We start from the raw sequence: 15282 nt of genomic DNA on the forward strand, positions 1-15282 counted from the left end.
TTTCAGATTAGTTGAGACAAAATTTCTGTTCTGTGAATTCATGCAAAGGGCACATTTAATTAGATAATGCCTCATTTCATATTAAATCTTCAGAGAACTTGATATACAAAAAAATACCTATCTCGTACATACACCAAACCTTTCAGTTGTATTCCCATGCTGTTAACAGTGGGGTTAAACATACCGGTGTATTGTGAATAGCCTGATTTATATAACATTTTATACAACAGTTAGATCCCACCAAGCAATTTGATTGGTCAAGAGGCATTCATGAGTGTAGTACTCATTCCATGAGTACTGCGTTGGGATGTTTTAACTCTTTATTTATCACTCCACCTTACGGCTGTCATAAACCATTAACTAGGCCTGTGGTAGTTAGCTGATGTTACTGTAGATTGTAATGTAACAGTGCTCTGAGGTCTATTTTTGTCCCTCTGGGCTTCCCGTATGTCAGGGTAAAAATGTAAGTTGTGGCGGGAACTTCCACTCTTTTCGGGGCTCGTGCTTGTGTGTGAGCGTTGATTAGCGAAAATAAAAGTGCAGCAGTTGCTGTTGAAGTTGTCAGACCACATCTCATCCCGTTTATTGTTTTATTAATTAGCCAGTTAGGCGAAGCTAGGTCGCTCGGTTACATTGGTGGCGGTTGTGTTCTTCAGCAAACCGCTGTGGGGGCTTTTCTGTGGACTTGTTGAGCCGTTACCCGTGCTATTTAGCTTAGCTGCCTCAGTATAGCTAGCTGGTTAACCCCTGCATGGTGCTTCAAGACTGTTAACTGCTATGTTACGAAGATGTGGCGTCGAGACTTTTACCGTTTTAAACCCGGCACGGAGATGTTTGACAGTTGCTAGCCCGGCGGGGGAGACTGCAGTTATGAGCCGGTAAGGATTATTCCTCCTCGCCTTGGTATTTCAGGAGAGCCACACAATATACAATAGTGTGCTGCAGTTAAGAGACTTTTATTTCACTGGAAACACACAGATAATTGTACATGATACGAAGCAGCTGCCCTGAACATAATATGTAGACATAACTAGAGCGCAACGGCTCTGAACCTAAGGAACACAATGTAGTTTTGTGTTGCTAGGCAACAGCTGTTACTTTCAGCGGTACCGGAACTGTTGGTGTCGGTGGAGCAAAAAAAAAAAAAAAAAAATCATTAGATGAACAGCCAAATCATAATCTGTTGTTGCTTATTATTATTGTTAACTAATATATGACGGTTGTGGCACTGTTGTATAAAAGCATTATCACACTGGAGGTAGTGCTGTTATACTGTATATCATCACGGCTGTGATTATATTTGGCATCTTTGGCCTCGTACCTGTGACTGAAGAGGTACAACAGCAATCCCTCTCATGTGATATGGCTTTAATATTATGAAAAACACAGCAAAAGTTGATTTTTGAACTTTGATTCTTTTTCTGGAAATGTATGCAAAAGACAAATCTCTAATTAGGTAATGCATCATTTGCAAATTTGAATATAAAATTTCAGAAAACCTAAAATACAAACAATAATTGTCTGTCAGTAATCATGAAGGGAAGTTTAATGGTGATGTCTGGTGTCATGATTCTGGATTTTGTTTGTAGATTGTTTCTTCTTTTATTCTGAAAGTCAGTCACCTCCTGTTTTACTTCAGGTCTTTGTGTATTTTCCCACCTGTTTTCCTGCACACCTGCTTTTTTTCAGTCTCCTTAGTCCTTTGTTCCTCATGCCACCCTAGTTTGCGATCAGTTTAATCTTTGTGTTTTTCCTTTGTACTCTGAGTTACTCCTGCCAGCATCTTCAGTTTTGTTGTGTGGCTGTTTTGGATGTCTCGTACCAATTTAAATAAAATCTAATTTTTTGTTTATTTCACATGCTGTCGGGTTCATGAGCTCAGCCTTAACATTTACTTCATTTTATTTTTATTATATTTCATTTTTTTCCTACCCTTTTCACCTGTAATGTTGTATTTGTCATCTAAAAACATATGGAATTTTGTAAAACATATAAAGATATATAGATTTTATAAAACATATATAGAAACTGGTCTGTTGTGTGAGTTGGTGAAATGTTGCTGACGGCATTTAGTGTGCTGTCACTTTTCACCGCTAGGTGATGTACTTCTACAACAGCTGAGAAATCCTTTTTATGACATGATCAGTTTGATAAGATAACATACATACACATTGTTTGCGTTACACCTCTCATTTACCACCTTTCACTTCTTAAATGATGGTGCACTCATGGGCTGAACGGCAACATAAGACCCAAATTTATGTTTAAAAAGATTATTCTTTACATGATCAAACTGTCTTAAATTGTAGTTTCTCTTGCATTACTAGGTGCAAGTTTGGAGGCAAATAAATCCTTCACCATGGAGAAAAATTAAGTTTCAATACAGTATGAAAAATTAAAAAATTAATAAATACAAGGCTCATTTTCACATGTCAAAGCTGAGTGTCTGTATATTTATCTAGTGGTAAATGAGCAAAGATATAAGAATAAGTATATTTAAAACATGAAAACACCATCTTACCAAGGATTTTCACACAAAACAAAGTTAATGTTTAAAATAGACATATCAAAGGTTTATTATGACAGAATGAGTTAACTGGGAGTGTCTCAGTTTCCAGGTAACCAAAAGCAGGCAACTCCTCTGTTTGCATTGCAGTAGAGCCAATTGTTTACAGCATCCACCTGACCGCCGTGCTTCACCTCAGAGAGCCATAAACTGCTGTAAAGAGCCCTCTTTACTCACTGGTCTCTAAACCAGCGAGAGAAACAATATCCGGGTCAAAAAAAGTCACTCTTTGTGTTTTCACAATAATAGCATTGAAGTGCGCCACTCACACATGGGGATTTCCATTTCTTACTTCTCCTGCACTGTGAGAGTGACTACTTGCTTTACTTGCTGCTCACGTGTTCTGTGGTGTCACTACGTCCATGACCGAGTCACGTACACAAATTCCAGCAACGACATCCTTCCTCTTTGGTCATTGTTTCCCTAAATAACCTTACAGTTGCTTGATAGGTGAAATCAAGTTCTCTCTCACTCTACCTTTATTTTTAAATACAAGACAACTGGAAATGCCTTCCGGACATAAAACAAGTCAGCACTCATCCACAGTATCTCCTGTTTTCATTCTCTAAAGCTATGAAATGTGACTATAAAAGAATAATTCAAAATCAGATTTAAAAACATGTAAAGAAACAGTCGCAGCAAAGAGGAGGGAAATGTTTAAAAAAGTGAAACACTGTTTCTGACATAACGTGCATGTAACAAAACAGGAGAATGGTTTCCTGAAACTGATCAGGAAACAATGTACTCGCCTCTCTCTTTGTTTAGTGTTTAATAATTCATGAAAACCCTTTCAGATTCAGCAGTCCAGTGGCTGTTTGCCACACTACGCCCTAGTCAGACACCGTAGAGGTGTTTTCTGATGTTTTTGCTCTCTTCTGAGATACGAGATGGATGTTAAGAGGATTGTCTCTCATTAGGGAACACAATGGGAGCATTGAATGCTCATGCAGCTGTAAACTGAGCAGATGAGTGCATTTGGACATTGCTTGATGGCAGTAATTACTTTATAGCTGTTCTTCGCCAACAACACCTCGCCATCTTCTTGTCTGCAAACATTTAAACAAAAACTGACTGCATCTTTTAAATAAAAAGTGCAACGATTTAAAAAGCAACATCTTACTTGTTTTTTTTTCAGCGTTCAAGTTCAGTTCAGCGGTTGACAAAACAATCTCACCTTTTTAGAGGAAATACACCTCTTAGTCTTTATTTTGTGTTATTCCTCGGTAATTGTTGTTATTCCATATCTCTAATCATCAAATAAATTCAATCAATCAACCTTAAGGTCCATTTAGTAATTGTTTTGGAGCTATATGAAGTTTCCTTACTTATCATGAAATTGTAGATGTTCAAATGTTCTCAAATGATTAACTTACCTCTCATAAGATTACACACATTTATAACATGACAACATGTCAAACTCTATCGGCTGATGATGATCATGTGGGAACTTGTGTGGGAGATTCTATTTTCAAATAAATATAAAAATTTAACCTACTCATGTAAAGCATTAGATCTTCTTTTTCTATTTATTGCAAGAAAATCACACTTGCATCAAAATAACATTAATAATACCTTTTCCAGGGAACTAGTTTTGTATGTTTCCTTACTAGCAGGTTTTACTGGGAAACCTAAAACGGGGCCTATTGTTACTATTATTGGGTACACCTGTGCTATTTCAGCTAAGTCATCTATCTGCAGTAAAAAAGTCTAGTCACTGATGCATGTGCTGAATACAAACACAGTTTGAAATGATAGACTGACATTAATCTTTCTTAATGCCAACAATGCATTAGTCAATTTCACAATACACTCGGAGTCGCCCAGCCTGTCTGAAGCACTCAGCCACAAACCCATTTCTCTTTAAAGGAATAGTGTGTCAGTTATTGCTCAGAGTTATGAATGAGGTGATGAGGCAGAAGAACAGGCAGGGAGGGAAACTCAGGACTAGGGACGGCCTAACAGGTGTGCAGCTGGGTAAATGAGGGAGAGGCAGCACAGGAACACAGACAGGGAAAAATGCAGTAAACTGAATCCCAAAACCAAGACAGCACAGTCCTCTTAATGATACACCAATCAAGTGAAAACAAACACAGACCAACTAATGTAGGCCACTTAAATTAGTCTTTTGCAGACACTCAGTCCAGTCTCCCCAAAAATCTGAAGGCATCAGGACACAGCAGACTGTGACAAAATGTGTGCCCCTACTGGGGACTTTGTCAGTGGTGGATAAATTCACATTTAGTGCAACAACAGTTTTTCTAGATCGTTCAAGTATGTAGCTACTCCCCTTGAAATATATTTTTTTAAATCCAAATAGCCTACCCTTTAATCATTTTACGGGTTTCAAAGCATTTTGCCACAGTACTATGGTTAAAATTAGCCAGATGACTAACACTGGCACATTTACAGAAGTGTTGATTAGCGTGTTGTCCTTATAAATAAGGGAGAGGTATGTGAAAAAGTGCCTAGGGCAGGGGTGTCCAAACTTTTTTTGAATGGGGGCCAGATTAGATAATGTGAAAATACCTGTGGGCCAGCTACTTCTCACATCACAGGGGTTGTTAAAACACATACAAATGACACAAACACAACTGTTTCATCTTTAAGTGGAAAAATGTTTAACTCTTCACCACTCCTGAAAGCAGCAGCCCTCGCTGATCTGTCTGCTACATTGCAGGAAATATCTGGTGTTAGATAACTGTTAAAATTTTGCATATTTTGCCCATGCAGTTCCTACTTGGTGCATGTCTACAAAAAGTATGATTGTCCTGCCATTGTGTGGTGAATGAAAATAAATGCAAAGTGAACTTGCTTTATAAATCAATATAGTGTTAATCACATAGGATATTTTGAAAGACATGCTGAGGGCTGTTTAAAATTGGTCCTTTTGACCTGTCACAGCAGAACATGCACAGGTTTAAATGACAAAATTAATTATGAAAATGAAATTAATTTAACTGCTTCAACAGCAATGTGTTGGTGATGTCAGTGCTGATTTACTGTAATGTGTGAATTCAATGAGCTCATTGTCAGTGTTATTAGTAACAACTGTGTCAGAGAGCAAAAAGCTATATCAGGCTTCAACAACACAGACAATACTTTTTTTTAAAACTTAGATTAATGATTAGTTTTTGTCTTTTCCTTGGACTTGTTGACAAAGAAAAATATAGATTACCACCTTACTTTTTCTTTTACTATGCTTTGATGTGTTTACTCATGTAGCCAAATCCAACTTTTTAGCATCGTATTTATAGTTCAAACTCTTTTTGGGAGGCAGATGATGCAAAAAAGGAGATAATACTATTAGTTATGCAACACAAGCCCAAAATATAAGTATCTAAAGACAATAACAGGAATAATCCTTACCTTGACATACAACAAAAACAGCATGCAGCACCATTCCTAGCTAAGTTCAATTTGTAAGCACTGAATTTATAGTGTCAACAGTTTTTGGGAGGCAGATGATGCCAAGAAGAGAAATTACTTTTAGAGCTGTAACACAAACCAAATTATAATAATAATATCTCAAGACAGCATTGCAAATAGTACTGCATAAATATATTTATACTTTGTTGATTTTTAAGAACAAATGCAACACTGTAATGAGAAAGTCATTCAGCATGTTCACAACAATAATTTATTGACACTGTACAATACATTATTTACTGAGTTTACATTTTGTCTTTCATATTTAGACACTACTCACATCTACTTAAAATTAAACACCACAGCTTATTTGATGTAAATGTAGCTCTCTAGCTATGATCACAGACTTCCAGAGGAAGCTTTTCACTTCATGGTAGCATGACTACAGTTGTTCTACAGTTGTGGATGGATGTCCAGAGCCGGGTGAAACCCCACCAGTGGAGCAGAAGCATTTCCGCACACTGACTGTCAAAGCATCCTAGTTTGTGCAGAAAGGATTCTGTTGGACTGATGGGGGGCAGGCAGGTGGTCTCACAGTGGATCTCTAGAAGACACCTGCCTTTTTTACTTGGTGAGACTCTTCACCAACTCCAGCTCCTCCACTGGTTTCCACTGCTGATTGATGGTGATGAGCTGCAGCACCAGAAATAAAAATTAGGCTTCATATGATGTATTTTTAAGGTGTTCAACTTTAAGCACACAAGTAGCATGTACAAACATGTTTGGCAACATAGACATGATTGATCTTATGTTGCAATAGCAGGCTGACACTAATCAGATAACATTTCCTCCTCAGTGACTCAGCAGTTTGCAGCTGCACTCTCAAAGATTTGGCTCATATTTCAGTGCCAAGCAAAATAAAACATCTTGTCAAGCTCGTTAAAAATCATCCAAAGATTATAAAATATTGTGTAATGATTACACTTACCTTTTGGGGTTTTGATGGGTCCAGTGTCTCCCATGGTTCTGGGTTTCTGGTCTTGTTTAAACTAAAAACAATGAATGCAAATGAAAGAAAGAAGTCAGATTCAAGTGTGAGAACAGGTAAAAAGTTAGGTGCAATTTAAAGCACTTAAAAAAATAAAGTGAAATGTAGTTTTCTTCAAATTAGAAAAAAGCAATAACACTCACATAACATCAGGTTTAGTTAATAGAAAGTAGATAGAAGCAGTGGTGGCTCCTGTTGCAGCAAAAGCCATGAACCCTATGAGAGGGATCAGCTGAAACACACATGTAAAAAAAATAAATTTTTTGATGTGCATCATAATTTTTGAATGCATGTAATTTCCTACATGGGCTGTAAATCCAATATCCGGACAACATAAAATAACTTTTAACTTAAAATGTAGACGACCAACCTCCTTTTTCTTCCTCAACATTTGGAAAAACCCAACCATTTTTCAGATTTCTTTAACACCTAGAACATAAATTGATTATATTTCCACTTAAAAGTGAGGCTAAGAGTCCATTCAGTGAATTAAAGTCAAAGTCACAGTTGCAGTAGTGTGGGAGGGCTCACCTGTTGTTGCTGAGAAGTCCTTGAGGTCTCTTAGCGCAGCATCCTGTGAGGCGGCTGATGTAGGCTGGATGAGAGGTTAGTACGAGGTGAAAGGCACGTAGACAGACAGAGCTTCCTGCACTGAACCGCACCAGTGGAGTTGAATTCATCAACAGATGTAATTTGATGATCAATAAATTTTCTGAGTGCGCAGCCCCCTCTTGTGGCTACATTGGGAAAGTGAAGGTCAATGGCTCAAAATGTGATGTGATGTGATGAAGTGCTTCTCAGTGATAAAACACGAGAAAATACCAGAAGCCATGGATTGAGTTTTACTTATTTTATTTCAGAGCACACACTCTGTAATAATAAAATTTAAAGGACATATGTGGTTTATCATCTGGGTGGTGTTTGATATGCGTGGATCTGCTGGGCGGTGAGAGAGGGGCTCATTTTGCTGAGGGACTGGAGGAAGTGTGTGTGCTTGATGGCAGAAGCCTCCATGTTCTCCTCCTGTAGCGCCAACAGAGCAGCCTGGAAGACAAAAAAAATGTTTTCAGGAATTCTTACTCTGCCCACTGGTCTCTGGATAAATTTAGGACTAGGATTACATTTTGTATTTTAAAAAATAAAGTCTTCACATTACCTCTTTACACAGATTTTCAAGGTCAGCTCCAGAGTAGAGCTCAGTCTTTGTGGCCAGCTCCTCCAGACACACATCAGCATCTATGGGCATCGACGCTGTACACACCTTCAGGATGCAAAGACGGGCCTAGACACACAAATATAGGAGGTAGGTTAATTAAAGTTACACTGATATGCTGATGATACACAGATCTCCCTTCCCCTTGAGGCTAATAACTACAACAAGCATCAAATCCTGGATGGCTTTCTCCAAGTTAATGAGCTGAAGTTTTTTTTAATTTGGACCATTTGACAAAATTATTTCTCCTAAACTTAACCCATTGGCTCCCTCAGTTAAACCACATGCAAAAATTATTATTATTTAATTATTTGAGTTTGACAAACAAATCAATATGTTAAGAAAATTAAGCTTCATGCAGCTATACATCATCTGCAAATTCAGATATATTCTCTGTACTTGTGACCTAAAAAAGCCACACATGCCTTCATAAGGCTCCCACCTTGATTTTTGCAAATCTTTGTATTTTGGTATCACCCAGTCTTGTTTATCTACCACTTAAAAATGCTGCAGCAAAAGTCCAAGATCAAGAAAGAAAGAGCACATTTCTCCCATTTTTGCCTCAATGCACTGGCTGCCAGTTAGCAACACAATTGATTTTAAAATCCTCATGTTTGTTTTCATTATGTAAAAAAATATAGTAGTCCCACACAGCCAAAAACTGTGTAAGGCAAAAACTAAGGTCCACACACTGGAGCTGCCTTAGGGGCAATTTATTATCACCACGAGAAGTGACAATTGGAGCAAACACTCTTCTTCAGACAAGTCTGACAAAGAGCAGTAGCTTTAAATGTCATTTGTGGATTTGCTAATAAATTAAACTTAAAGAGGGCTGCAATGTGGAGACATATCTTAATTGTTTTCAAAGTGTTAAATGGTTTCACCATTTCTTGTATAACAGAACTTGTGTTACACTGTCAGAGAATTGAGATCTTCTGATGAAACAGTTTGTCCTGACATCCAGGACTTGATGTTACAGAGACAGGGCCATCTATGACTGCACCAAAACTATGGATTTCTCATGACTCACAATTCTCCCCCACTATGGACTGAACTTCAAGATTCATCTTAAAACTCACTTCCACTCATTAGCTTTTAATTGTGCCTAACCAGCTCCACTAACAATATAGTTTTCATTACTATGTAAAATTGTTTGTTTCCTTTCTTTGTTTTTGTTTCTGCTATAAAGCACTTTGGGTCAACTGATTTATGTTTAAAATGCTATATTTAAAAAGATGATTTTGATTTAATAAATTGCTTCCAAAAATGCTCATATATTACTGCTGTTATACTCCATTTTAAACAAATAGCTTACTTGCTGGTCCGGTGGTGGGACGTAGATGATGTGGTCCAGTCTGCCAGGTCTGAGGAGGGCGCTGTCTAAACAGTCAGGTCTGTTTGTGGCAGCTACCACCATCACATCTTTGTTGCAGACTTCCTGGCAATCCAGCTGTTGCAGAGCAGATACGGTTTACAGCATAAAATGTTGACTGAATCACCTCCTACTGATCAGATGTGTTAACAGAAGGAGGAGTGACAGCATCAGAAACACTTTTAACAGCTGACCTGCTCCTGAGTGCGATTCTCCTCCACTCCCTCCGCCTGGAGGATCTTCTCTGTCCCTCTCCTCTCCAGCGTCTTCAGTCCGACCCCATCCATCTCATTCAGGAGCACAGACAGGAGGCGCGTCTGCACACTGTTCGGTGTCTGACTACTTGACCGCGAGCCAATCAGAGAGTCAATCTCATCGAGGAACAGGATACAGGGAGCACAGGCGCGGGCCTGACGAAACAGCTTCGAGTGGACAGACAGATGCAGGTGTTTATGAAAGAAATTGAAGGATGCAAACACTACAGCCAATCACAGGTGTTATAACAGAAAAGAAAATACCTGAGCTAAAGCCCTCTCTGAGTCCCCGACAAAGGGGGAGTAAAGGTCAGCACCGCCGACAGACAGGAAGGCACAGTGAGACGAGTTGGCTGCAGCCTTGACGAGCGTTGTCTTTGCACATCCTGGAGGTCCATAGAGTAGCACACCGCGGGGCCGACACAGACCCAGACGGACAAATGCCTCAGGGTATAACATCGGCCACTCAATACTCTGATGTTCAGAAACAAGAGAGGACAGATGCAGAGGAAGCAAAACCCATAAATTCCATTTAGTATTTTTCTTTCTCAATTAACAGATGAGATGATGTTTTACATCGTCTAATTCAAACACTGTTGCTCAGTCACCTGTCTTAGCTTGAGTTTGACTTCATCCAGACCTCCTATCTGCTCCCATGTCACTGGAGAGAGCTCTGTCCTGCCCAGGCTGCTCCGCAGGCAGGAGGGACGCACCGCCTTCAGGGCCTCCTGGAAGTGCGTCATACCCATCACCTGCTCTCCTGAACCCTGCAGACAACAATAACAAGGCAGCAATAGAAGAAACACATTCATAAATCTTTGCCTTCAATACACTGAAGGACCAGCTTTTATATAAAAAAAACAAAACAACAACAACATATAAATCTGGGGTATGACTATTATTGCGGATTAAATTATTTGGAATTTTGGTATAGTTTCTCTCTTTTTTTTGTCTTTTCCATTTTTTTTTGGTATGACCTAAACCTAGTAATGAGCCTACACCTTTTCGGTCTACATTCCATATTTTCATTTTGTCTATCATTTTAATTTAAGGCCTTGTTGTTTTTATACTTTATTATGTGCATTCATTTTGGGAAATTATTGATCAAAAGAAATTTCCATATGCCTTTACTATAGATGCACTGCAGTGTGAATATGAGTGCATGTTTTTTAGTGGAATGCCTGATTTATATATATTTTATATTTAAAGCACAACACACTTTCCAAACAGTTGATTTGAGTGTGCCCCAACTCACACATGTGGATACACACGTTAGGTTGCCAAAGAGCCACCATAATACTTGTGTCTAGCTGGAAAGCCGAGCACTAAAGTGCATTTTTCCTGTTCTGCCTAACGTATCAAATCAAATATGAGTCTTTTGAGATACTGTACTGTAATTCAATCTGTAAATATTCTGACAACAGGCATACATTTAGCTCACATGCAGTGCAAATTTTGAGCTAAAAAGTATTAAAATATGAATGTTTTGTTTCTATGTGATACATCATCACTGTATTTACCTTTGAGTTTTCCCGTATAGCGTGCATGGCAGCCTCTGTGCACAGAGCGCTGAGGTCCGCTCCCACATATCCTGTAGTTCTCTGTGCAAGCTCTGCCATGTCCACACTGGGACACACAGGCATCCTCTCACACAGAACCGACAAGATGGCTTTCCTCTGCTGCAAGGTGGGAGCTCCGATGATAATCTGAAGGAGAGATGTAAAAATGAAGAGTCTCAAAGAATGATTTACATTTATTTTTATTTATCAGGTTTATTTTTCTGATCCACACCTCTCTGTCAAACCTCCCTGGTCTGCGCAGTGCTGGGTCTAAGCTGTCCGGCCGGTTGGTGGCTCCAACGATGAGGAAGCGATCGGACTGATTCATCCCGTCCATCAGTGTTAGGAGCTGAGCGACCAGGCGGTTCTCAGGTGCCGACGAGCCGGTTCTCCTCGGACACAGTGAGTCTAACTCATCTAAGAACAGCACACACGGACCCTCTTCAGCTGCAGATCGCGCCTGCTCAAACACAGCACGCAGCTTCTCCTCACTCTCACCAGGCCGTGATCCAACCACCTGAAATAATGATTCACAATCAGCTTTTTTGTTTGGTCATTTATCTGAAAAGTTTAAGTCACAAATAAACAGATTGGTCCACACAGAACCAAACAAATGATCTTTTAAAAGAATTAAGTTAAAAAGGCTAAGAAAGTTATTGCAGACTCCTTCAATGTCTTGTATTCAGAATACAAACTTCTACCATCAGATAGACACTATATAGTTCCAGTTAAATACAGGAGGAGATACCGAATAGGTATAAAAACTTTTCTACCAATGTCTCTGAAACTCCTATATTCACTTAAAATCAGGAAAAAGAGGAGGGTGTAAAATTTGGGGTAGTGCAACCATTTGATTACACTGTATGTCTACACTTGTCTGTGTATTTTTTGTGGCAGCCTTTATGTCCATAGCAAATTTCACTAGGGATAAATAAAGTCATGATGAATCACTATGAATAATAATAATATACAGCTATATTAATAGGCTGAATTTATACAAAAAAAGACTTCACGTGGCTCTTTATAAAATAAGAAGTTAAAAAAAATGAAGTGTAAAATGTGTCCCAGTTTGGTTAAATTTGGATCTCTATTGGTTGAAACTTCCAAAGTAATTCATTTTAATCAATCTCAATCCATCATCCAGAATATACATCAATAGCTCTCTGATACTAAAACTCTTTGTACCATATAATGCAAAAATAAATACATACATATATATATGTATGTATGTATTTTTGCATTATATGGTACAAAGAGTTTTAGTATCAGAGAGCTATTGATGTATATTCTGGATGATGGATAGAGATTGATTAAAATGAATTACTTTGGAAGTTTGGTTGTGAAATTGTGAAGATTATCTCCTTGTCAGTATATACTACAAAAACTACAGTGCTGACTAGTTTTAAATTGCACATAGTGATATATACTGCTGCTTGGATATTATATTTAGGTACTCTCCTCCTGAGTTAGATATCACCATATAAGCCCTAAAATGGCATTTATTTGTCAACGGTCAGAGTTTTTTGTTGTTGGTTTTTTTTTTGCTATTCTGAGTTTTTAGCATGTCAAGGAGTACCTAACCCAAAAATGCTTATGTTTTGTTTGTTTTTTATTGAATGATTATTTGTGGTAGTTTTATGTTGCCTCCTATTTTTTGTTAGTTTGCAAGTTTGAATTGAATCATTATTATATCATGTGGACACATAAAGTAGATGAACATCGTTTTTACCTCTGGCCCTCTGACCACCACCAGGCTGGCTCCCACCTCTACCACAACTCTGCGCACCAGCAGGGTCTTGCCCACACCTGGAGGCCCCACCAGGAGTACACCTCTGGGACACGACACACCGAGAGAGCTCAGGGTGCCTGGATAAAACAGAGGTACCTGCAGCATCTCTCTCAGGGAGGCACTCACCTAAAATACAGTAAACCAAAACAAATTTAGTTGTTACATACTGGGAATACACACAGTGGATGAATACACATACTGTACAACACATTCACATTATAGTCATTTGATTTGAATGTGTTTCTCACATAACACTGTTTGTCAAAGGGACACAATGGTCACTTATTGTATTGTCTTTATGATGACTGCTGTAGGGTGACTTTAAAGATGTTTTTGATGCGTTTTTATTGTTTTATGCTATTCTAATGGTTGTTGAGAGCTTGGGGATGCAGGACAAATTTTCATGAAAACTGACAATAAACTATCATCTTAATTACAATGAATATATGCTGACCTCCTCCAGTCCCCCCAGTGGCACCAGTTGCTGGTCCTGCAGTTGACTCCTGTAATGCCGCACAGTCTGGATGCAGACTATCTCCACAGCAGTTTTTGAGGTGATAAATCCAGCACTGTCTGTGTCCAGGTTGACGCTTTCAATGACAACATATCTAATCTCTGTATCAAAATCCTCCAGGTTGATCACATGCTTCTCATGGACCAAAACACCTTTCAGCATGTCTTTCACAAGCTCGTGAACCAGCCGAGGAGGTGTGTGTTTCTTAAAGTCAGCACCCTGGACCACCACAGTGATTTTAACACCTTTCAGCTTGGGGCAGGACACAGGTGTGATCTGCTCAGGGTCCACGTTCAGGTGAGTGGGTGGGTGGGAGATCAGACTGGGAGAGGAGCATTTTAGGTCCATCTGTAGGAAGCCCTCTGCGAGGTCAGGCCGGGGCCAGGCGGTGCACAGGCAGCTCCCCCCTGGGACAGACACCAACAGCGGGGAGCCCAGACTCAGACCCAGCGCTGACATCAATCCCGGACCCAGCCTGCACCTCTGAGAGCCCCGGTCTGATGGATCCACTGACAGCAGCCGCAAAGACATTTCAGTCCACCAGCAGCCTCACAAACTGACGGTAAAATATAGAAAACCCAAATAAGTAACGTTATTTCTTCATCACAGAACAAAAAAAAAACAACAGTGCAGTGAAGCTCGTGCATCACTTTAGCTGCAGCTAAACTCAAGCTAGGCTACATGCTACTAGCTGCTAGCTACAACTTTATTGTTAGCTGCGAAAAATACTTTTTTTTACACCAAAATGTGAGATAGTTATATACCAGATGATAGGTGACACTGGTGAATGGTGGCTAAAATACTGTCAGTGTGAAGCGCGTGGCGGTGCAGATACAACAAACCGAGTAATGTTTACAAAAATCCATGTGGCTCTGTAAGAAGATGGCCAACCAAAACCTTTTCCTGCACGAGAGGAGCATGCATGTATTATAAGGAGGAGGAGACGTAGGACCTGGTTTCCGCGTCGAAAGGGATTGTGTTTATCAGAGTACGAGTACGAGGGTGGATGGGATTTGACTTCTTTTTTTTAATTTTTTTTTTTTTAAATATCATCATGACCCTCCCAAATATTTTTTCGAACCCCAATGAGTGCCTTGGGGGAAATGCATAACCCCATCTCCGATATTAATTGCATATTTCAGTTTCTGGTTACCATAAATGGTGGGATTTTGGAGATTTTTTTAAAGAAAAAATCTTTACAAACCCATTTTTCACACGCGTAGTTTCTCACCCGTTTTGAACCACTGCCTCACTTCCCATAAATAACGGATACATAACAGACCTTAAATGTTGCAATTATTGTGAATTTACAAAGGAATAAACATTTTTTTGTATTATTATGGAAGTCAAAGCATACTATCTGATCCTTATCACTGTTATTTTACATTAGAATAACAACAAATAAATACTACTACCAATCTTATTTTTTTCTAAGAATAAAAATAACAATTTGATATATGTAATTATATTTGGATATTAATAGTTTTTGGAATATAGAAGTAAGGGAAAAGTCTTGGTCGTCCAACAATTTATAGGTTAGGCCTACATTTTTCTTTGGCGCTCTGGCGTCACCCTGCGTACAAAAAATAAAATGCAGTACG

General features: G+C 39.0%; 2 protein-coding genes across 2 annotated transcripts; both read right to left on the reverse strand.

Annotated features, from left to right (window-relative positions):
• Nucleotides 1-6109: 6109 nt before the first annotated feature.
• On the reverse strand, nt 6110-7607 carry c1h15orf48 (chromosome 1 C15orf48 homolog). The gene is made up of 5 exons (XM_042489769.1): nt 7512-7607; nt 7351-7409; nt 7124-7212; nt 6921-6981; nt 6110-6625 (listed from the first exon to the last, which is right to left on the reverse strand). The coding sequence occupies exons 2-5, from the start codon at nt 7387-7389 to the stop codon at nt 6557-6559; spliced, it is 258 nt and encodes an 85-aa protein (XP_042345703.1). The 5' UTR covers nt 7390-7409; nt 7512-7607; the 3' UTR covers nt 6110-6556.
• Nucleotides 7608-7817: 210 nt separating this feature from the next.
• On the reverse strand, nt 7818-14559 carry spata5l1 (spermatogenesis associated 5-like 1). The gene is made up of 11 exons (XM_042487008.1): nt 14446-14559; nt 13622-14237; nt 13108-13293; nt 11611-11895; nt 11340-11525; nt 10428-10586; nt 10084-10293; nt 9760-9987; nt 9509-9643; nt 8137-8262; nt 7818-8024 (listed from the first exon to the last, which is right to left on the reverse strand). The coding sequence occupies exons 2-11, from the start codon at nt 14210-14212 to the stop codon at nt 7887-7889; spliced, it is 2244 nt and encodes a 747-aa protein (XP_042342942.1). The 5' UTR covers nt 14213-14237; nt 14446-14559; the 3' UTR covers nt 7818-7886.
• Between the last annotated feature and the right edge of the window lie 723 nt (nt 14560-15282).

The sequence above is a fragment of the Plectropomus leopardus genome, chromosome 1 (assembly GCF_008729295.1).
Source record: "Plectropomus leopardus isolate mb chromosome 1, YSFRI_Pleo_2.0, whole genome shotgun sequence".
Lineage (NCBI taxonomy): Eukaryota > Metazoa > Chordata > Actinopteri > Perciformes > Serranidae > Plectropomus > Plectropomus leopardus.